General features: G+C 37.1%; 1 protein-coding gene across 7 annotated transcripts in view; it reads left to right on the forward strand.

The window, feature by feature from the left end:
• The window catches only part of SUGCT (succinyl-CoA:glutarate-CoA transferase), a 754,504-nt gene that overhangs the window by 420,181 nt on the left and 309,808 nt on the right, over window positions 1-24,515 (forward strand). The window contains exon 13 of one of the 7 annotated variants that reach the window (XM_021935209.2): window positions 14,700-16,694. The exons of the other annotated variants lie outside the window; for them this stretch is intronic. Within the exon in view, the coding sequence (XP_021790901.1) occupies window positions 14,700-14,714 (15 nt within the window). The 3' untranslated portion in view covers window positions 14,715-16,694. Of the gene's footprint in view, window positions 1-14,699; window positions 16,695-24,515 lie in introns of those variants that run through there. 7 annotated transcript variants of the gene reach the window in all.

The raw sequence follows: 24,515 nt of genomic DNA on the forward strand, positions 1-24,515 counted from the left end.
CAATCAGTGGTGGCTTTTATTATTTACTTTGACTAGAGACTTCTTAGTTTGACTTGTTATTCCCCCTAGAGAGGAAAGATTACAACAACCTCAATGTAAATTGCTGTTTAGGATGCCTTTGGGAATAGATCTGACTTGAAATGGCTTAAATATTATACTTTTAGACTATCATCTTTTTGAACATTGAATATGTGATATTTTGGTCATGGGTTTAAAGAGATACACTTCTACTATTAGAAACCATTCTTTATTATAGTAATTTCTCCACACATTAAGAATGGAAAATTCTGTTTTAGATCAGTAGATTTAGGGAGAAAGACTCTATGATCTTTATTTCTGTCTTATTTTCTCAACAGCAATGGAAAGGTTGTGCCAAAAAAGGATAATTTGTTAATGATATTGAAATTCTTAAGAGTGACCTAAGTAAAATATACTTTTATGAAAATCTTTTCTTCTGAACTGTATGTTTGGATTTGATATGGATATTTCAAGATATACATTTTAGAAATACTAAAATAATGTGTCTAGATTCCCGGTAATGCCAAGTTCCTACTTGTTCCTTGATTCCCCCAACTCATTAAATCAATAGCATTCATTGCTTCTTGCACAGGATCGACCCAGATGAGAATAAACAATAGAGTCATCATTTGGCTTTGATCTTTCAAACATGTATAGCAAGATGGTAGTCTCCAAGCAAGCACCTTTTGTTTGCAAAAACCATGCTTTTTTGAGGTAGAAAAAAGGAGGAGATGTATATTATGGTATTCTTACAAGTTAGAACTCGATGTGGGGATCTTGGAGTAGAATAAAATAGAGAGGAACAAAGGACAGAACACATGGAAATTCCCACAACATAGGAATGAGCAAATCTCCCCTGTACTGGGGAAGATCACTGAAGGGGAAGAATATCAAGAAATTTGGCAGAACACTTTTCCTTCTCCATCCGGTCACCATTAGGTGAGATCTTGAAACTAGGAGTGTACAAGTAAAAGTTTAATTGATTGTTCCAAATTCCAGAACCTGGGGCAGGTTGTAGACCCTCTTTATAGTGAAATGTCCAATATGACATTGGGGTGGCTAATGGGAGAGGCTAAGGTTACCTTGAACGAGTCTTGCACACCACAGAGTCAACAGTGGAGGGCTTCCTCTCCACCTCCTCTCCAGTGTTCAGATTCTGTGAGGACCAGTGGACCAAGGAGCTGAGAAGTGGAGGATGCAGAATGCAGAGAACTCACCACCAGGTACAATGGCAATTCCATGATCATCAGGTGTGGGTACTGTTAATAAACCGGGGCAGACAAATCACTGTTACCAGGAGAGGATTGCCAGCAGACTGGGCAAATCGCAGGACATTTCAACAAAAGTCCTGAGAACTCAGAGGACAGAGGAACTAGATGTTCCTTTTCATTCAGGAACACCCTCTTGGGAAGAAGGAGGAGAATGAAGAAAATGTTCCTTTTAATTGTAAAGTTAAAGGATATTTTTTTTTCCGTCTGTAAGAAGACCTGTATGGAAAACCATATCAGTGATAAAAAGTAAAGTTATAAGTTTGGTGCAAAAGTAATTGCGGTTTTTGCCTTAGGAAGTAATGATTAAAAACTGCAATTACCATGCACCAACCTAATAAATGAATTGTAGAATATAAACTTTACACCCACCAGCTAAACTATTCATTCTGTGCTTGAAAGTACAAGGAAAGTTGACTTTTTTGAGGGCCGGAAATGTAGCAGTATAAACAGCTTATTTAGCCCAGTGTGGACCATAGCTCTAGAGTGTGAGTACCTGAAGATTTTTTACGTAATTGCCCACCTCTTTCCAATTTTTTTGCCTTTAAATTCTATCCTGCATTTTGCTGCTCATGTAGTCATCTGCTTGAAGTCTGCCTCACTGTGTCATGCAATTCCCTAACTCAAGTACCTCAGTAATGCATTTCTTTATACCAGGAAGAGCTGTAATTCACTCTTAGGATTTGTTTCTTGTTTTATTGCTATTTTCTGTTCCTTTTGAACAATTTTAATTATAACTTATAGCAAGTTGAGTATAGTTTGTTCTATAATTTTTAGCTACAGAAAATGACTATTTAGAATCATTTTTTCCATGCCTTCACTGTTATTCTAAACATAATATATAGCTTAGACTATGACAATATAATTGTTTTAATAAAAATTCATACTGACCAACAGCAGGAAGTATATATAAGCCTTCAAATACTACTGCTAATCAATTGAGTTCAGTGACCACATTGAAACTTGAGAAAAGCATGCTTACAATTTAGCTTTGTGGTATATTAGAGTCTTGTGTGTCAGAATGCATGTTTCGTGGGATTTGTAAGCTGAAAGACCTTGATGCTAACCTAATACAAACAAGACAAAATATTCCTAACAGAGTGTGTTGACCATATGTGAGCATCATTTGATGATGTTTTTCATTTTCTTTATAAAACACATCTCAGGACCACTAGCCGTTATTGTTCTGAAACTTAAATGACACAAATGAAGTCATATCATTGTGATCAGTGAAACCATCTCTAATGGTTTAAATTTTAGATTCAGCTAATCTAAACTAAATCCCCTCTGTATCACAGACAATAAGCCCACTGCTTTGTGTATGTCATGCATTCATTTAAGCATTGATTTTTTTTTTTGTTTTTTCGATCATGGGTTAGGCATGCGCTAAGTGCACATGAGACGGAAGAGATGGAAGGCATAGTTTAGGGTCTCAAAGAACATATAGTGTCAAGGAGTTGGAATAATAAACAAGTAAATATAAGAGTAAAATTTGTATAAGTTTATCTTGGAGCCTAGAGAATAGACTGATCTTCTCATGTGGTCATGGAAGATTTCCTTAAGTCTTGATGAATTAGTCCCTATTACCCAAGTAAATAGAGGAAGAACATGTTGAAAGCCAAGGGGATGCAAGAAGCTGATACCATTTGAGAACGTCGAGGCGTTTGATTTGAACAGAACATAAGATGCACATGGAGAAAGTGCCTAGGTATAAAGGCTGAAAAGTACAATTTAGGGGAGATCATGCATTATCTAAACCTCACAAGAACTCTGCAAAGTAGCTAGTGTTATGCTTATTTTACACATGAGGAAACAGCCTTGGGGCACTGAAACAACTAGCTGATAGAGGAGTTATTGGATTTTTTTGTCTCTTCATGGTGCTTTTTATTTCTACCTGTAGTGTCAGTCATTAATGGGAAGAAAATTTTGAGTTGGAATTGCCTTATGGTAGAGAACAATGCTACTCCAAAATTCATTAATAATAATAAATCATAGCTCTTACTCTTAAGATTATAAGAAGTAAGAAGTTCCTATCTATCTTCACAGCCGTGTGTTTAAAGTTTGTATTGAATATGAGACAAATATATTTTAAAATACTTTTTTTATTCATTTAAAAAATATGTTTCTGCCACATGTATAGGCAGGCCTTTCATTTTGTCCTTCTGAGTAACCATTTGTTCAGAAGCCTGGGAAGGGAACTAGCCTAAGGGATGAGGCCGACTGTAAGGTTGGTCTTATACCGATGTTCATCTGGGGTTGGCTAAAATTGTTTTGAGATTTCTTCTTCAGAAATAAGGATCCAATGCTAATGAATGGTTTGATGTCTTCGAGTGACTCAAAGCATCAGAAACATTTTAAGTATTTAGTTTAGAACCATTAAAATGAAAGAAATGAAAATTTAGACATGCCTTATGCTCCTTGAGGGACCATCAGGAAGAAAATAATCATTCTTCTCCTCCTCAGCCTCCCAAGTAGCTGGAATTACAGGCACGTGCTGCCGTGCCCAGTAGCTGGGTTTATAGGCATGTGCTGCTGTGCCCAGCTGATTTTTGTATTTTTAGTTGAGACGGGGTTTCAGCACGTTGGCCAGGCTGGTCTTGAACTCCTGACCTTAGGTGATCCACCCACCTTGGCCTCCCAAAGTGCTGGGATTACAGGTGTGAGCCACTACGCCCGGCCTAAAATTTCTTTATCTTTCATTCTGGTTTCCAGTAATTTCCAAATAACCTTTAGTAAAATTTGAAAAATTACTTACGCCATTATAATGGTAAACATGCTTTCAAGACATAAAATGTTTTCAACTATAAGTTTTGCCTACTCTATTTGTCTTAACATATATTTATAGCTTATTAGTGACAGGTGATCACAAAGAGATTTTCCCCAAAACTGAAATGATTTCAAATATATTTATTTATATGATTTTTTAATGTTTTTAATGTTTGGTGAGTGACTCTTCTCTATAACATTTTCATGGCAGAACAAATTTGCATTTAATTAAATATAATCTCTTTATTATCATTTATCTAAATATAAAGATGCAATAAAACATAGTCCATCTCAAAATTTTTATAATTTGGAGATAAATTTTTATATATAATATCACTTTAAAAAAATCTTTCTTCCTCCAACTTTTAGATTCCGTGGATATATGTGCTGGTTTGTTACCCAGGCATATTGTGTGATACTGAGGTTTGGGTTACAAATGATTCCATCAGTCAGGTGCTGAGCATGGTACTCAATAGTTAGTTTGTCAACCCTTTTTCCTCTTTCTCTACCCGCTGGTAGACTCCAGTTTCTATTGCTGCTGTCTTTATGTCCATGTATAGATATTATTACCTCCCACTTATAAGGAGAACATGCAGTATTTGGTTTTCTGTTCCTTCATTAATTGACATAGAATATGGGAAAGTAAATTGGTTCAGCCACTGTGAAAAGGAGTTGAGAGATTTCTGAAAGCACATAGAACTGCCGTTCAGCCCAGCAATCCTATTATTGAGTATATATCCAAGAAGACACATGCAACTACATGTTCATTGCAGCCCTTTTCCCAATAGCAAAGACACTGAATCAATCTATGTGCCAATCAGGGTTGGACTAAAAGTGTGGTACATATATACTATGGAATACTATGCAGCCATAAGAAAGAATGAAATCATGTTCTTTGAAGCAACATGAATACAATAGGAGTCCATATCCTGGTCAGGCTGGCCTCAAACTCCTGACCTCAGGTGATCCACCCGCCTTGACCTCCCAAAGTTCTGGAATTACAGATATCAGCCACTGTGTCTGGCCTTTTGACTTTTTATTAATAGCAGTTGACTAGTGTGAGATGGTATCTCATTGTGGTTTTGATTTGGCATTTCTCTGATGATTAATTATGTGGAGAATATTTTGCATATGTTTGTTGACCACTTATATTTTCTTTGGGGAAGTGTCTCTTCATAACTTTTGCGCATTTTTTGATGAAGTTGTTTTTTGCTTGTTATTAAAATTTCATATAGATTCTGGATATTAGACCTTTGTCGAATGCATGGTTTGCAAATATTTTCTTCCATTATATAGGTTCTGGTTACTCTGTTGTTAGTTTTAGTTTGGTGGACAGAGGCTTTTTGGTTTAATTAGACCCCACACATCAATTTCTGGTTTTGTCGGAATTGCTTTTGAGGGAGGAAGACATTTCATTTTTTTAGAGAAAGAAGGAAGATAACAAATGGAATAAGATCTTGAACTTGGTGTAAATGGGAAAGTATACATTCTGAACGTTGGAGAGAGGGATACCTTATGCTCTGAGACTGGCAGGGAGAAGGGGTCGGGGATTGCTGGTGTCTGAAGATACAGGGACAGGAAATAGAATGAATTCATGCCTTGTTTATTTTGTCAATTAAGTAGGAGGCAAAATCATTTGTGAATCATAAAAAAGGAAGGCAAGGTAATTTGTCTCAAGGGGTTTGAGAATGGGAAGTTTTGGAAGGGCTGTTTACAATTGGATGTGAGATAGCCAAGTAGGGCCAGGCAAGTAGTTAGCTGTGTGGTGTTGAGTCCCAATAATTTAACAAGCATTTCCTGAATTCTTGCTACACGTCAAGTACTTGGCTAGGCTCTGGAAATACAGAGATGAAAGATCTGGTCCTGGTCCTTGGGAGTTTACAGACATGTCAATCACTAGTTACCCTGTGGGTGCTGCTATGGCAGCTGAGAAGGGGAAAGTCTTTCTCAGCTTGGGTAGGGGACAGAAATGGATACATTTTCCTTGAAGGAGAGCTTCTTAAGCTCTCTTATGTGCTACAAGATCATTTTATTTTCAAGCAAGTTAACAACAAAATATTCTTAAGGTCTAAGTTATGCACTGAATGGCATCTGACAGTACAGTAGGAAATTAAACACCACCACCTAAAAATAATGAACACCGAAATATTAGGCAGTCTTTCAGTTGTTAGTGACGAAGATCCAAAGTAAATTAAAGAGGGAAAAAAATTTGAAATTGTTGATTCACACCATTGCAACAATCTGGAAATCGCTTTTGGTTTCAGAAATGGCTATATTTAGGGGTTTAAATAATATCAGTGTGTCTTGATCTTTCTATAACTTTGAGAAAGGAGCCTCCTCTATACTCAGCAGTTTCATATTGTACACCTATGAGCCTGTTCATTCCCCTTTGAGAAGGAAAACTTTCCCTTTTGCTATAGATGTGTGGCAGAACTGTGAGTTCCAGGTTCAGGAAAGCTGTGTTCGCTGTCCAATCTGCCCACCGAATCTGATGAGAACATTTTGCCTTACCATTATAGTTTTAAAAAATGCTATTTTTTATATATTTAAAAATTGTAGGGTAAAATTATCAAATCTACGATTGAAACTTCATCTTTATTAACAAAATAGCCACTAATTACATGAACATAATTCTGAATACGTACCATGCTCAATTCTAGTGTTGATAGTTAATAATTTAAACAGAAGAATAAAAAAAAGTGCATTAGAATCTTAAATGCAGATGTAGGCAAAGTCACATGTGCTTGTTTGAGAACATTTTTCTGTTGTATAACTTGGAATAGATAAAGCATTATAAAACCTTCAGTGCAGGGTCCTCCTTAACATTCAGATGTGCTGGCCTGTTAACAGAGATCGTAAAGATTTTTAATGAAATGTAATCCAAATAACTATTAAACACATTTTCTAGTTTTGTTTAATATTTTCAGGAAACTATCTGATCATGAAAATGTAATGTTCCTGAAGCAAGTTTTTTAATAAGTCCAAACATAGTCACATGAGGCTAATCTTAGACGATTTAACTACATTATGAGCAAGAGAATTGATGTTTCAGGAAGTTGAGAAAATAAATGTATATATGTTTTATATAATCACTAAGAATTATTTCAGTGTACCCTATTGCATATATCTGATTTCTGTATTCCTTTTTTTTTTTGGTTAGAATAATGAACACGATAGCTATAAAACACTGTTTCCTTTACCTGGTTTATTTAGACTCTGTTATGTCCTCATTTGCATTTATCTGTAGGTGAGCAATTAACATTATTATTTGTGTTGCTCTTAAGTCATAAATATTATACCATAAACTGTGCTTTAGGTAGTCCAGTTTTATTACTATGATTAATAACTGCGATAATTATTATTATTTTTACATCATTTAACATTTTGTCATAGGAAATCATCACTACAATAAAGGTAATGAACATATTCATCCACTAAGCATTAATAATGTTTAATGCTTGGATTTTGAAATTATGTTAGAGAGCAGTTTGAAGGATGAAAACATCAAGATTGTCACACAAATAGGAAATAAATGTCCTGGTATGGAAGAAATGAAATAATATAAAAAGTTTAAAGTAGCTGCACAACCCAGAGTTAAAAATGAAGGCTTATGACTCAGTCTTTGCAGTCAAAATACCTCCTTTCCTCCCTAAAGTGGTCTCAATTATGTAAGGTTACCATTGTGGTCACCACATTTTTTGTAAGAGCGGGGCATTCTGCCCTCTAAGTTTCTGGTCAGAGGTTGAAGCAATGTAAAACAAAATAAGCACCATTGTTATGTAAGTACTGCATGTAGATAAGGTATATGCAGCTTTGTAGGTAGTTCGGAATACTAAAGGTTAGAATATGAAGGCTAAGAGTCTGGGGAAATTTTTTTCAAGAAATGTTTCTGAACAAAAACCACAGCAAAGATTAAGGATTGGTGCTTACAATACAAAGAATGATAAGCAACATGCATTAAAATTTTACTGAAGACATTTTCTTAGTAATGACTGTACATGGAAGACCCCAAGGCTCTCTAAAGTGGTATGCAGATGAAGAAAGACTGTCTAGGATGCCTTGGTTGTTCAGGGCAGAAGGAAGACATGGAGACAAAAGATTGCTGACCTATGAATGACTCTAAATGGAAGTCCAAAACTTACTTTTCCCTGACTCGTCATTGAGATTGTGCTTTTTATTCATAGTTTAACCTTCTTTACTCAAGATGATAAAAGAGCAATAGGAAAATCTGAGGAAAGGAAAAAATGGGTAGGAAAAAAAAAATGTATCTATGAATGAGATGAGGACATAGAATTCATGCTGTGTCATCCAGCACATTCAGAAGTGACCTCAAATTTGGTTCTGAGATTTCTAGCAGCAAGCAAAAAGAAAGAAGGCAAATCAGTTACAAGTGTCATGCATTTCATAAGATCAAAAATAAACAGTCATTCTAGAGAAGCAAAACTCTTCACTGGTACTAAAGGGAGACATTTCTTCTTTCAGTTGTTTTGTAGTTAAGGAAATGGTGGCTCCTCTTCCTTGGACTCCACTGTTAGGGAGAATCTTCTGATTCCTAGAATATTGAATAAAAGGTAAAAATCTCTTAATGATATTGTAAAAGGTAAAAAATTTTGACAACATCATTTTATCCCTAGAAAAATGCTTTTGACATTTGGAATTATGTTAAGAATATGTTATTTTTTCCAATACTAACTAAATTCCAGTAGTAACCAAGGTGCTATCAAACTATGGATATCAGTGATATTTAACACGTTTCATGCTATTTTGCAGGTCTTGAAGTGCATTCACATTTATAATCACATCGAATTTTTATAATATCTCTGGGCAATAGATAACATTATCCCCATATACAGTGGTTTTCCTACTGGTTTGAGATCAAGAGACTTGCTTACACTCACACAGAAATAAGTGGTATAGTTGGGACTAAAACATAGAACCAAATTTTTAAAATGTTTTTCTCACTACAGAAACTACAGTTCAATTTTGCAAGGAAAATCTTTTACTTACTCATTTATCATAAGTATAGGCATGTCTTTTCAATACTGATTTTATATATTAGCAGCATCCTTTTATTTATTGCTGTAATCTTGATAATATGGAATAGGTTGGAGAATAACGAGCATAATAAAATAACTACCTTTTATCAAGTACTATATCTTTTCATTTAGTTATTACAATAGCTCTGTAAGGTAAGTACCATTGTACACATTTTGCAGATGAGGAAACTGATGTGAAGAGAAACAAAATAGTAACATAGCTGGTATGTTGCAGAGCCAAAATTCTAAACAGGTCTGCCCAAGTCCAAAACCCTTATTTCTAATTAGCATCCTGTGTGACTTGACAGCTTTTATGATATATGTCAAGGAAGTTTCCATGATGGTAGAGTTAATTAGGTGTAAGACCATTGTTGCTTTGTCCTTACCAGGAAAGTTACAGAAAATATAGCTTCCTGTACTGGCTGCTGGGTAAATGCCTACTTACTCTCTGGGGTATATTAATGTTGGCAAACAGGGCAGTTTTCTTACACCAGGCTGTGTATCTGTATTGAAGAGCAGAGCTTTGGAAGTTGGCAAGGCAAAACTGCCAGCCTGACTTCCATTTGGTCCATAAACATGAATAGTAAAGTAAGTGTGCCTGCATATGGGACCAAGGAGACTGATTGTGTATGTTGCAGTAGAACTTTAGAATTCTGTGCATTAACACCTTCTTCCTTTCCTTCTTTATGGCATTTGAGATATTAAATGGATGCTGCTATTTTCAGTTCAGCTGGCTAAGGGAAGTCATGGGTTAGCAAGAAAAGAGTAGTAAGAGCAACATGTAACTATTCTCATCCACTTATACTTCCATTCCTTCCATTTATTTTTGTGTTCATGTTTTATTTGTTGTTTCAGGTGCCATGGTAGGTGTTACAGTGAGTGCAAAAATGAGGGGGAAAATACCCTGTACCTTAAAGGAATTTATAATTTGGCAGTGGGTGAAGAGGAAAGATAAGCATTTTAATTTAAAAATGCCCTCCAGGCTCTATAAGCTGAATGACCAAGAAAAATAGACCTATTAGTAAGGAGAGAGATACAAATGAAAGCAATAATAAGATGTCACTAAAGTGACAATAAATAAAGTGGCAAGAGTTAGAAAAGCAGAGAGAGCCAAGTAATGGCAGAAATGTAGAGATGTGGGGGCAAACACGGACTGCTATTTATATTGCATAATTTCACAGACATTCTAAAGAACGGTTTGTCATTACTTAGGCAATGAGGTCACCTATTGCTATGACCCTTCAATTCTTCTCATTGACATATAGATTAAGAAAATTCTCAAACAGGTCAGTAGTGGTCAGATATGAACATATTCATTTCTGGTGAGCAGTAGTTGATTGTCAAAAGTGTGGGCAGTAAGCATTATGCAATAATTAGAAGTTCTTGTGGAATCTTGGAAGGGTTGTAAAAACCAGCATGGTACAAGCAAGAAAGGAGCATGAGCTCTATCACAGAATCCAGTTACATAAATGAGAATGAATGTATAAAACAGTACATATTCTGCAAAAGTTATGTGAAATATTTTAGAATAGTTTCCTATGGGAAGAAGAGTCTAGAGATTAGATTGGGATTACAAAAGAATGTAAATATAATGGAGGGACTATTCATAAACCAATAATTATAATGTTCCATTAAATAAGAAGTATGCTAAATTCAAACCTCTAAACTAGAAAAAACAAAAACCTGGAGATTCAATGGGATAAGAGGTCAAAACTTGAAGAATTCAGGATATATTTCATGGAGGAAGTGGCATTTGAGGTGTATCTTGAAGAATGAGTAAAATTTTAAACAGATACTGGGGAGGACAGGGAGCTGTCACAGGTAGGAGATAGTGGAATAATGAAGAAAGCCTTCCACCAGGGAGGAGGGTCAGGGCCAGCGAGTGCTTGGCAGTACAGTGGCAAGGGGCAAGGATTCATTTAAAAGAGAGGAGTTCACTTTGGTTGGAGCAGAGGGTATATATGAAGCAAAGTAAAGATAGTGATCATTTATGTGTCAGGCATTGACCTCAATACTTTATGCATCATATCTAATTAATCCTCACAAAGGCCATATGACATAGAAAATATAATCGTAACCATCGTCATCATCATCATCATCATCATCATCATCCACCTCACAGATGAGTAAACCATGTCTCAAAGAGGTAAATAACTTTTTGGCCACACGTCCTGCAAATCCTAGAGTCATGAGGAACAGCCAGGTATAGCTCTTCCTCTACTATGACTCCCTTTCTCCAGGGATACCTCACACTTTTGAAAAACAGGGCCGTTCTCTGTATCTCTGTCAATGTAGATGCAGAGGGGCTTGGCAGTGAAGTGGTTAAAGTAGTGAAAACTCAGCCTTACACTAGGTATGGGTTTAATTATCCCATAGTACTGATTAGTTTGATAGCAAAAAAAAGGATATTTGAGAAGGAAGCTGCCCATGTTATAAAGGCCTGCCTATATAGTAAAGGCCTTTTTGCTCATATGTGTCTCATTGAAATGATGGAGGGGCTCTGCCAACATCAAGCTAAATAAGGAGAAAACATTTATAAGCACCCTTTTAACTCTGTTAGAGCTATGTATTCTGAGATCCCTTCAAGTAACAAATGGGTAAGAACAAAAGGGGCAGAATTGGCCTTTCAAGTACAAAGACTGAGGCTCAAGCTTTAGGGAACCCTGTTTATGATACTAATTCGATATAGTTAAACTCCAAGTTTCTATGCAGTTAAACATGGGGGAAATGGCCATATCTATAAGGTAGGATTATGAGTCTCAAGCATTCTGAAAAGGAATGTCAGACTTGTCATTCTGGTCAATGAAGGAATAGAATTTGCTTCATCAGCTAGGTGAACATTTAGGCCAATTGCTATGGCTGTGTCTTAGAAAGTGACATTTGTGACACGAGAAACAAGTATAGAAGCCCACCAGTGAACAGCAAAAGCCAAAATGTCCATGTGAACTAATGTTTCAACACGTCTGTTTTTAATTTATGCCTTCCTCTTTCTGGCATCTCTACCCATTTCTCAAATTCTTCCCTTGCTATTTACACTTCAGAACATCTGGGATTGGGCTTCCAGCACCTGCTATAGGAAGCAGAGATCATCCTGTTGAAAATATGATTTTACATGTTAAAATTTAAATTAACATTCCTTATTTAGTTCAAAAACAATATGTTTTAAAATCTAGTTCTTCTAAAATATATGCAGTTCAAAAAATGATAACCACCACAAAATTTTCACAAATGAAATGTGCAAACCTGAAGATCTTGATAAAATAATTAAAGAAATGAAGGCTACAACACATAGACTGAAAACAGGCTCTTCATAGTTTAGGGTTGGAAGACTCTGCCGTACATCTGTTTAACATCTTGCAGTTTGAAGAACCCTGCCTTGCAAAACCTTCTGTACCAATGACACACAAGATGAAAGGTTATATTATGACTTTCAGATGGAAACCTGCAAAAGTTTATCTGGTGGACTGGACCATTAACTCATGCTACTTTTGATTCTAACTGTTAAAAGGATTTTTCATGTGCAAATTATAATGAACTTTTAGGTTTATGTCGGAAAACACCAGAAAGAATTCTTACTTGGAGAGAGTGAACATGCTGTGGAATGAATAGAATGTTTTAGTTGTGATGTTCAAATGGAACTAAAATTCCCCCAGTAGGGAATTTGTAGAGTGTATTTTAATAATGAGTATATATGCCTATGTATTTAGTTGGGAACAAAAGCACCACATTTGAAATACGAAAATATTCCAAACTTCCATCACTGCCAACATTTATTGAGAGTTTAGCTGAGAGAACAGAAGCCTGTTTTCAGGTATGGCTTCACAAAAATGCCCATATATTGATGTGGCAAAAATCATACTTGGTAAGGAGGCATGCTAGTTTGGAATAATGTAATATAAAAATTAGAAATCCCTTTTGAGGTCAGTTGGCTACCAGAATTGCATTGTCTTTGCTTACAACTTACTTGGCTTGGGTGAAGGTGGGAGGGTTTTTTTTTTTTTTAAGGGCTGTTTCTAAACACACCCGGTCTCCTGTGTTAAGCTGTCATGTGGATGTGGATTTTCTTAATTTGTAAAAAGGAGATACTTCCTTTTTCCTCCACAACTCAGGGGGCTTCACTGCCAGCCTCTGGCCCCTGTGTCTCCAGCGTCCAGGCCACAGATCCCATATATGCGTGGAAAGCTCACTGTGCCGCAAGTGGGTGTGTGAGCAAAGGAGAGGTAGCATTTCCTTTAGAGACATCCACACCCTCTGACCCAGACGAAGGAAGAATCTGCTCTGCAGCGGGCTTACTGCAAGGGACTTTCCATGTGCATTTTATCATGCCGAAGCTGATGGTGGTGACAAGTTCCACATTAAATAGCTATCTGTCTTTTCTGAAATTTCACATTCTCTTCTTTTTGTAGGGAAAGTGTTGTAATACTCTTTCGTTTGTGTAAACAGTATCATTTAATTAGAGGGTGTCAATTTTCCCTTGTGTACCATGAAAGCTGCCTGGCCCCCACTCTGGGGTTGTTGTAGACTTTGGTTATGCAGTGATTTCCTAAGCTTTGGGGGGCAGTGGGGTGTACATACTGACATTGGTAGTAGCCAGCAGTTTTCACTAGGGAAATCAATTTAGTATACTGTTATTAATTTGGTTTAGAAAATAACTGCAGAGTGCACAGATGAATAAGACATAGCAGAACACATGGTGTTCGTTATTCAATAACTATTCTTCTGCAAAGGAAGCATGGTCTATTTCCCATTTGAGAAGGAGCTTACAAAAACTAGTAAATATGGAAAGAGGGCTTGTACTATAATTTTATAGAATAGTTCTCCTCATGCACTGATACAGCCCTCTCGTCTCCCCCACACCCTCCAATCACATTCCCACAACATGTCCACATAGAATGTATTCGCAGCTGGTATTAGCATAATCATTACCACATTATAAACAAGCTGGTGGAAAAATAGCCTGAAAGACTTAGATCGTTTGTTTTATAAATGAAGGTGGGGGTGGAAAACCAGATATTTTTGGAACAAATTCCTCTCTCTTTAGAAATGATAGCTCAACTCTCATAAACCTCAATTGATAGCATGGACTGAAGAGGTGGAGTTGAAGAAAGTCATGACATATTGGGTATTCTTCGGTGAAGGTCAATGAAAGGTCTTCTATGGAGCCTCCCTGCTGGAAGAAGTCCTCATGATAGAAATGTTGAGCCTTCCTTTCTTCTTTCTTACTGGAGCACACATGGAATACCTTTTTTTTCTGGTTTAATATAGTTCCTGTTGGTCAAGGTCTCTGGCTGTTTCTCCTTTCTCTATGGTATTTTTCCTGGAATTGACGAGATGAGAAATCCTGACTTAATGGCTAATTCCAAGTTTACTGCCAAGAACAGAAATCAAATATGATGTAAAATATGACCTTACCTGAAAGCTTCCGGACATTAAATGCTGTTAGATCCAGTTTTCATTGTAAAAAAGAACCCAGGACAAAGGAAGGAAAAGAATGTTATGAAAGTAAGAGTTGGTTTGTGTGTCCAGGTTCTAAGAGATAGACAACAAACTGAAAAGAGATTTAGTGTGCCATCTTTTTTTCTTCCTTTCTTTTTCTGTTTGATTTTTGCAGTTATACAGAGAATAACTAAGTGTGCTTGCCACAGAAGAATCATGGGTATGTTCTTTTAAACATCTGACTTTGGAAATACCCAGAGAACTGTGTGATGGGGATGAAGACGGCATTAATGAATGTGATTCAGACAATGCACTCTCTGTGGGCTTATTGCATCTGTGACCTGCTGATTTGTTTGTAAGATTACCTTAATTTGATCAGATAGGCTCAGTCATGTGTATCTATAAAATCAGAATCGTATATCATGTGGATCACATGAAGTTCAATATCCAGGAAGTTAATCTTCAAGCCCAGTACTCAAATGTCTTTCACCTTTGACATGGGATTTCTATTTGGAATAAATTTAACAAGACTCTTTCCTCCTGCCCTAGCTTAGACTTAGACCTAGGGCATCATTACATGTAGCAGACCAATGGGAGTAGAATTCACACATATCACACTGGCATGGCTGTTTGGAATACTGGAACCTCACTTTAACCCCTGGACACTGTCCTCAAATTACATCAAGTGCTGTGGTTATTTAATGTTTCATTATCAATAAATCATTTGATATGAAATAATTATACTCATAAATTGGCTTTTTTCCTTAAGAAAGGTAATTAGATTAAGACAGACCTATTTCAAAGTAATGTGCCCATTTTTCCATTATATGTTTGCAAAGTTAATAAAGTAATTGATATTGTAAAGCATTTGCCAAAAGTCAGGGCAGTTCCAGGCCTTAAAATTAAAGCCTGATGTCCAAAAGAGCTTGCTTAATGTATTATTTATTAAGCACTGATGGAATATTCAGTGTAAGACAACAAAATTAAGCCAGTGTATTTACAGTTTGAATAAAAGCCTCTAAATATTTTTTCCTGTTGACAGCAGAATCTTAGACTCATAGAATGGAAAAGGACCCTGGAAGATTTATGATCTATCAAATTCACATTATAGATGAAGAATCAAAGGCTTAGGCGAGGGCAGTGACTTACCCCAGGGCATAGTAACCCAGCTGAAGTTAGAACTCAGTCCTATTGATTTCCTGAGACTGACAATCTGCCCTTTTTCACAGATTCCACCCCAGGCCATCCACTCATCCTTTTTGCTCACTTTCTGCAGTCTCTTTCTGGCTCGATATTTAGCCTCTGGCCTTCCCCAACTCCACTCTGCATGCCATTATAAGATTAACCTTCTTCAAGCATAATTTTAATCATTAATCTTTTATGTATTAGAGTTCTCCAGAGACACAGAAGCAATAGGAGATTTAATGTAATAAGAGATATATCTCCTATTGCTTTTGTTTCTCTGGAGAACCCTGACAACTACAGAAGAGACTAGTCATATGTATATGACTTATGAGTAATTGAATCATGTGATCCGTCCCAAGATCTACAGTTGACAAGCAGGAGAGCCAGGAAAGCTGGTGATGTGGTTCCACTTTGAGGACCGGAGAAGACCAATGTCCCAATTCAAACAGCCAGGCAGGCAAAGTTCCCTCGTAGCCTTTATGTCCACATTAATGTCTTCGGTTGATTGGTTGAGAGCTACTGTACTTAGTTTGCTGATTCACAAGTTAATCTCGTCCAACAACAGACTCACAGGCATACTTGGAATAATGTTTGACCAAATGTCTGGGCACCCTGTGGCCCTGTCAAGTTTATGCATAAAATTAACCATCATACCTTCCTTAAAAACTTATAATGGCTATGTCTTTTTGTTATTATTACTTTAAGTGGAACGTTTTATTTATTTCAAAACTTTTTTATGGACTTAGTCTTATACCAAATTTTGGATTCAGAGAGAAAAGGAGGGAATGCCAACATTGAGTTCCAGATTGTTCTCAGATACTAAGATTATCTTTCAGCTCTTATTTTAATTATGAAAAATAAATACATACTATAAAAATGCAGATAATAGAGATAAAAGAAGGAAATAAATGTTTTCTTTAATTCAAGGATTAGAGGTTACTTCTCTTTATAGCTTTTTAAAATTTTGTGTATGTGTAGTTTTATAAAATACTAGAAATAATATTCTGATATATTATCTTTTTTATTCACATACATATACCTATGAAAGGATTATTTTTAATCATTTTGGTGTATTTGCTTTATGGATATTTTATAATTTATTTAATCCAGTGTGGAATATCAAGATTGTTTGTAATTTATGCTGAGATATAGCTTCGTACATAGAGCTTTGCACATGTCTAATTACTCTTTTAAAACAAATTCTGACAAGTGGAATTTTTATTTTCCTTATCATGTCAACTCTTAACTACTTTGTCTCCTTTTAGCCTTATAATCTTAGATATATTTTCTACAACATTTTAACACAAGTCTTTCATTTAGTGACCTGAGTTTTATACTGTTTTTCAAGCTATAAACTTTTTTTTTTTTAAGTGATTAGGTCTCGTTTTATTGCCCAAGCTGGAGTGTCGGAGTGTAGTGGTGCAATCATAGCTCAATGCAGCTTCAAACTCATGGGCTCAAATGGTCCTCCCGCCTAAACTCCCTGAATAGCTGGAACTACAGGCACACCCCATGGTGCCCTGCTCATTTTTAAAATTTTTTAACATTTTTGTAAGACAGGTCTTGCCTGGTTGCTTAGGTGGGTCTTGACCTCCTGGCTTCAAGCAATCCTCCTGCCTCAGCCTTTTTAATTGCTGGGATTTCATGCATGAACTATGGCACCCAACTTTTTCTTTTTTTAGTAGACTATTTTTTAGAGAAGTTTTAGGTTCACAGAAAAATTGAGCAGCAGGTACAGAATTTCTCATATATACCCTGTACCCATGTATCCATAGTGTCCTCATCATCAACATTCCCCCACCCCCAGAGTAGTGCATTTGCAATAATCCGTGAACCTACATTGACCCGTTCTTATCATCCCAAACTCCATTGTTTACATTAGAACTCACTCTTTGTGTTGAACATGCTATGGAATTAAAACACTGTATAATGACATGTTTCATATCCATCAGTGTATTATCATATAAAATAGTTTGATTCCCCTAAAAACCCGCTGGCTCTTCCTATTCATCTTTTCCTATCTTCGGACACCCAATCCATGTCTTTTTATCTGTTTATTGAAGGGAAGTATCATATTTTGTATTTTTGTGTTGAAGTTTTAAGTAAACATGCAATAATTGACTTGAGTGTACTGCCTAATAACCACCTTGTTACTCAGAGGCCCTCACTGAGCTCTTTTCTTGGGCCCTCTATATTCAGGTGGGCATACTCTTTGCCCACAGTTTCTCCTCGGATCTTCTCCTGATGGCCCTCTTGGAACACTTGTGATTGTATGGATTACAACCTTCTTGTTCTCCTATTCCCCACCCTATTCTTTGGTTAAATCCTTAGTGAGGGTTTTAGCCTTTGCATTGAAAAGCTGATTTCTGGTATAAGAGGCTTAACTATGTTTCTGCTGAATATAAAATTCTGTCTCTTTCAAGGGAGACTTTTATGTGTCATTAGGTCTGATAATACACTTTTTGTAGACTTAGCTAATGAATTATGAATAGAAAATATTAAAAATAAAACTGTTTTGTAATGACTAGGAATAAACAATTAGTCCTGGAATAATGACTAAATTTAGTTGAATGTCAAATTAGAGGTAGTCTTAAAGAAATGCAAGCATTTGGCTGAAACTGTCTAGGAGGAAAACAGAGATGGAAAAGACAGTGTACCTCTGCCTTAGGAGTTTATTATCTAGTGTGAAATTTGGAAAAACACAACTCTCTAATATGTCAATTTTCAATGGTGATGCACTCGGGCATTAGCATAATGTGGTTGGAACGTAAGGGCAAGAACAGTTATTGTGACTAATTGGTCCAAGGAAAGATTCATTGAGAAAAAGACAGTTGAGCAGGGCTTTGAATGATAAATATGATTTAGGTGTGTGAGTTGTGGAAAGTAGGTTATAAATGTGGAAATATTATGAGGAGGTAGTATAGACATTTGAATATACATAATTGTTTCTGAGTTGTTGAAGAGTCTTGTGTAGCAGAAGAAAAAGATGAGTGCAGTGGAACGTGGAAGATAAAACTGGCAGGGTAGCTCAGGGTCAGATTCTGAGGAATATTCAGTGCTGTCCTAGAACAATTGAGAATTCATTTCATAGGCAGTGGAATGCAACTAGGAGAGGATTGTAAGGAGGAGATAGCATGTTTGGGTTTATCTCAAGATAATTACTCTGATCTTGTCACAAAAGATAGATTGCAAGGGCTAGACAGTGGAAGCTGAGAGAAGGGTTGGGAGACTTTACAATCAGTGGTTCAGGATATCAACAATCATCAGTTGCTATCTATGCTTGTGGCTCTACCACCTGATTCAGAAATTTCATCAAATTTAAATCCTCTTGGGTCTTATCTGTGACTTTGGTCCTTTTCCTTTTATGGGATATGAATGCCTTCTCTTCTGCTATTGGTTGTATCTCTTCGCATGGGGAAGGATTATTTGTATTGTGTTCAGTGTTGCTAGTGGTACTAAGTATTCCTGCTAGCTAACAATGCAGAATTGTTCTTCCCTGGAATACCTAGTCTTTCATGAAGTTGCGTTTGCTTTCTGACACCAATTCTGCTCTATCTTACCTTTTCTCTTCTTGTACAAGAAAGCAGGAGTTGAGGCAGATTCCATCAAGAACTGTTTATGCCTGCTTGGGTAGAGGAGAGCAACCACACATTGAAGCATTTGTTATACATACAATATCCTTTCAGGGCTCTTATCTTGAGACTTATAACCAAAAGCATTTATTTCAGAACCATGTAATCATATGCAATGACAAAAGCATTAACTAAATGTACTAAATAATTATTTGAACATTTAAAACAAATATGGATATACTTCCCTTTGTCCGCCAGTTTCAATCCACTTAGCAAGTTCTTCCGAGCCAGAATAGCCATTGTTCTGTTCCTTTTCCATTTTACTCTCATTGTCCCTTTTGAGGTGTTGCAAGGGGCTCTAGATGTTTTTCAGAGTTCATATACATTTCACCTTTGTTCTTCAGGATCCATTTACTGTAGTACTAGGGTTCTCCTCTTCTGGCTACAAAATCTTACTGCAGCACTTTCCTTTATTCTTGCCTTCTGTTTTACTCATTTTACCTGTTTCCTTTTCTTTTCTTTTTTCTTGTCAGGCGCCTGTGGCAGCCTTCTCCCTGCCTGCCCTCAGGCAGCAGTGTGGCATATCTCTGCAATGCCTTGTTGCTTGGAGGCTCTCATTGAGCTCTTTTCTCAGGCCCTCTGTGTTCAAGTGGGCATGCTCTTTGCCCAGCAAGTTCTCCTAGGACGTCTCCTCTTGGAACACTTGTAATTTTATGGCTTACAAACTTCTTGTTCTCCTATTTCCCACTCCACCCTTTGGTGAAATCCTTAGTGACGGTTTTGGCCTTTGCATTGAAAAGTTGATTTCTGGTATAAGAGGTTTAACTACATTTCTGCTGAATATAATGTTCTATTTATTTTCCTTAGGGATATTCTGTGTCTTCTGAGGGAGAGAATTGACTTCCAGGCTGAATGCTACCAGGAATACAATCCTCTGTAAACATACTCAACCTATACTCACATATAACTTTAAAACATCTTTAAGCTGTCTTTGAAAGTTTGTAAACAGAGAAATGGCTTAGTTAAATCACAGGGAAGTATACAATATAAAATAGACAGAAAGAGAAATAAATATATATGTTGTGCTCAGTCATAATAAACATTGACAGTTCAGGCTGAAGTATATCCATCATTCACTCCACATACACCCATGGGCACCATAAGTGATCACTTCTATGCATGGAAGGCAGTAGAAGGCATACATCGTGTCCACAAGAAGGGACCGTTCAGTTGGAGAGACAAACATAAACATGATGACTGATTACAATGTTGTAGGATAAGTGTCACAATACAGCCATGTAAAAATAATTTTGAAGACACAGATAAGAAAGTGAATTATTCTGACTAGCACAGGAAGCTGGTCTGAGGCAGGGGTGCTGAGTCAGCCAGCCTGAGGAAGACAGTCAGAGTGAAATAAAGGAGCCTTCACAGGTCAGCACTGTACTTGACTTGCAAACTGTGAGAGGCTCCCTTCAGCTCAATTACAGAGCCTATCAGACTCATCAAGCTTAAGCTACACCATGTTGGAATGCTTTATCAAACTTTAAGGATCCCAGTTTTCTAGAGAACAAAAGCATCTATGAGGTGCTAGAGAATTGTCTTGAGAGTTCATAGGTCACATTCCCCACATCACAGGACACTTTCCCTCAACAGTGTGACAGGAAGGCAGCAATATCTGTTTCCATGTGACTACACTGTGATACAATGAAAGGGACAGACGGGTGTTTGGTGCAGCCTGCAACTTGTGAGGAATTTCATATGGAGAGAATTCTACTCTGTGGTTCTGAAATTAGGAAAAAGAGGAAGTTGCTTTTATTACTGTGGCATGAGAGGCCCCTCTGCCCTCCATACCTCTTTTTCTAATTTGTAACCATTTCCTGACTGCCGTTCCTGTTGCATGCTTTTTTCATAAGTTACTCCATGGCTTACATCAGTTAATGGCTGGGGCTGCACTCTCTGAGCCTGGAGCGGAGTCCCTGCACCTGGGCTCACCCTACTAATAGATCATCTAGGGCCTGGTGATGGCCTGTGAGGACAGCTGGAATGGCTCAACTCCCACACTCATCTGTCATGATTACCACGCGTTGGGGGTTTGCCTGGCTTTTTCCACTCATTTCCTTTGTCAGCATGACTGAGATCAAAGTGCAAGCAGGATACATAAATGATAACCTAGAACTTTGCCCAACACATAGGCTGCGATCTGGATGACATCTTCCATCACACTTTCCCCACAGGCACGGAAGGAAAAGGGCAAATTATGTTTAAGTATAGCCTTTTTTGCCCAGCCACTTCCAGCCCCCCATCCCCACCCCCACTGCCCTTACTGTTTCCTGAACCCATGGTAGTTGTATTAATCAATTGGTTCAGGGATTTGAGATTTCCTGACATAATCACAGGATTGGGGAAATCCTGATTTCTGTTTATATGAAACTGTGGCTGTGATTGCAGACCTTGTACCTAGCTGAGCTTGCATCTTTCATTCCCCATTCAGAGTTTGAGATGGTTCTGGCCATTTTCCTAAAGAATGGGAGTGAATGATCTTTGCATGTCTGTCGAGCAGAAGATAATTTACTTGCAGAATGTATTTTGTTTAAAATAATACTGACAAAAAGTGTTCAAAATGGTAACAATAGTTTATGTAAATATTTGGGCAGGTAATAATTACTTTTGGATTTGTGTTGCCGATTCAAAAACAAAATACCTTGCAGTGTTTGTTTCTGAGTTTACTTTTGTCATGCTGTATACGTTCTCTCTTCAAAATGAATACTGATGCGTTAAAGAAAGAATGAGATGAATTTGAGGTATGGGTGCAAGTTAGGGAACTACTAGGAATTAACTAAGGGTTATTCTTTCAGAAAATAACATTCAGATAATGCAAAGGGTTTTTAATTAGGAAAATGTATATGATCTCTGGATTGATGTTGTCTTTGAGAGTTGCATCATACAGAACAGACATGGAAAGTTGACCTTGAATGATGTAGCCCTTGGTCAATGCCATTGCACTTGCATGTTTTCTCCATCGAGATAATTTTTTTTTATTTTTTATAATAATATATGAGAGTTTCTCCATGGATTTACAGAAATCACAGCTAATCCATGAGATTTCTTTCTAAATATAAACATCTATGTATTTATCTATATCTATATATGTCCACCCTCTACACACAGACTGGTAATCATTAATTGATAGTAAAAAGCTAAAAATGTAGACATTTTCCACACCATCTACCTCCTTTACTAAGCTGCCACATTATGTGTGGATGTGTGTGTGTGTGTGTGCATGTGCACGAGCTGGGCTATGTTTCAAATGTTCTGTTTCCTTTCTCAGAAACCATTGGTGTGTTTTGGAAATATTGAGGATGCCCCCAATATGAGTATCCCCCATATCAGATAGTGGGCAACCCTGCCCTGAGAACTTAGACGACTCAGATCAGATCTTCCCAGTGGGCTAACCTGGCACCTAACTTCTTCATGTTTCATGTTCCTCACCTGTAAAATGCTGATAAAAATGACTATCTCAAACAATGACTGTTAGGAGGATTAAATTAAAAGAGCTAATGTGTGAAGAAAAGTTGCTTAGTGCATTGAACTCTGGCTCTGGGGTCTGCAGACCTGGATTTGAATCCTGGCTTTTCTATTTAAAAGCTGTGTAACCTTGGTGATGTATTTAATTCTTTGTGCTCAGCAATAAATGTTGTAAGGCATGTAAGTGGCATAGTGCCCGACACATTATGAGTACTCAATAAATACTTGATATTAATGTTAAATTGTAAATCTGTGCAGATGATAACTTTTTTTGATGAGCTGATAATAAGACAATGCCTAACTCTGATGGTGGATGGTTTCCCTAAATGTAACAACAGATCTGGAGAGTTTAGTGGCATGTAGATTGTCATTCTGTTCATTCATAATCTGCCAACTTGTTAGGGAATGAGTGTTTTTGTAGGTTTAAGCTAAAAGTGTGATTGCATGCGTTTGTCTTAAAGACACCTGGAATCATTTAGCTCGTTCATGTTTTAGAAAACTTCTATGGTAAATGTGAGAGTTAAACAGCATTGTATAGTTGTAGCTTCTCTGTACTATGTTTTATTGTGTGGATAATTTTAATAACCAATGTCTTGAGGGTAAGAATGACTTTGGTGGTTCAGCTAAAAAGCTGACTTTTACAGAAGAGGTGTATTGTATTTATTGATATCTACAGTCTGCATAAAAATGTTCCCTTGACTTCCCTTAGACATATGTTTGTCATATACATAATTTATGTCATATATGTCAGAGTTTCTCATATATTTTCCTCCTATCAACAGTTGTACTTCTGAGCCTAACAGATTTTTCCTCTTCCAGCATCTCTCCTTTCTAATCCATTTTACTAAACTTGACAATCATTTACCTAAAACATGACTTCTGTTTATTTCACTCCTCTGCCTAATGGTTCCTCATCCTGACCTTAATGCCCGTCTCCACTATCATATGTTCATTTTACCATTCTGTGTATCCTGGCCCATGAAACTGCTATTTCTTCATAAACTATAATATATGACTCAACAGTTTTTTCTGTAGGAAATATCTGGTGTTCTATATAGTATTTGACATATGATCTCAAAGTAGTGCAGCCTGCCCTCATCCTCTTTTGACCAGTCATTTTCTGAGGCAATGTGGGTATTTATGAGCCCCCAGAACTGGACCAGTTCTCAAAGAAAATGGAAGATCAAGAACTCCGAGAACTTCCAGGAAATGGATGGGAGGATGGCCAGCTTGCGATGGTCCAGGATGCACTCTCTAATCAATGAAACCCTTCCTCTTTGTCATTTTTTTTTTTTTCTCACTGATTAGTCCTCATGGAATTCTGAGCCTCAAGCTTGTTGTTCACAAAAGGCTGCTCTTTGGATGACTGTCCCTTCATCTAGCCTGAACTCACTTTTCAGTCCTGGGTGTTATTCATTCCAGACCAGGAGTGTGTGAGTGTGATGCTGGGCAGGCAGCATGGTCCCAGGTGGCCTGGTGTCTAGCACTTGGTTGAGCTTTCACGGGCCCATGATCTTGGGTGTGATAGAACACTATCTCTCCAACTTAAGCAGGCATCAGAGTCTCCTGCAGGGACTCTGCTGGACATAGTCTGCTGGACCCCACTTCTGAGTGTCTGATTCAGTAGGTCTGGTGTGGGGCCTGACAGTGTTTATTTCTAGTACTTTTTGGGGAACTCATGACAAATTCCAATATTCCAGCAGTATTGT

The sequence above is a fragment of the Papio anubis genome, chromosome 4, assembly GCF_008728515.1.
Source record: "Papio anubis isolate 15944 chromosome 4, Panubis1.0, whole genome shotgun sequence".
Taxonomy (NCBI): domain Eukaryota; kingdom Metazoa; phylum Chordata; class Mammalia; order Primates; family Cercopithecidae; genus Papio; species Papio anubis.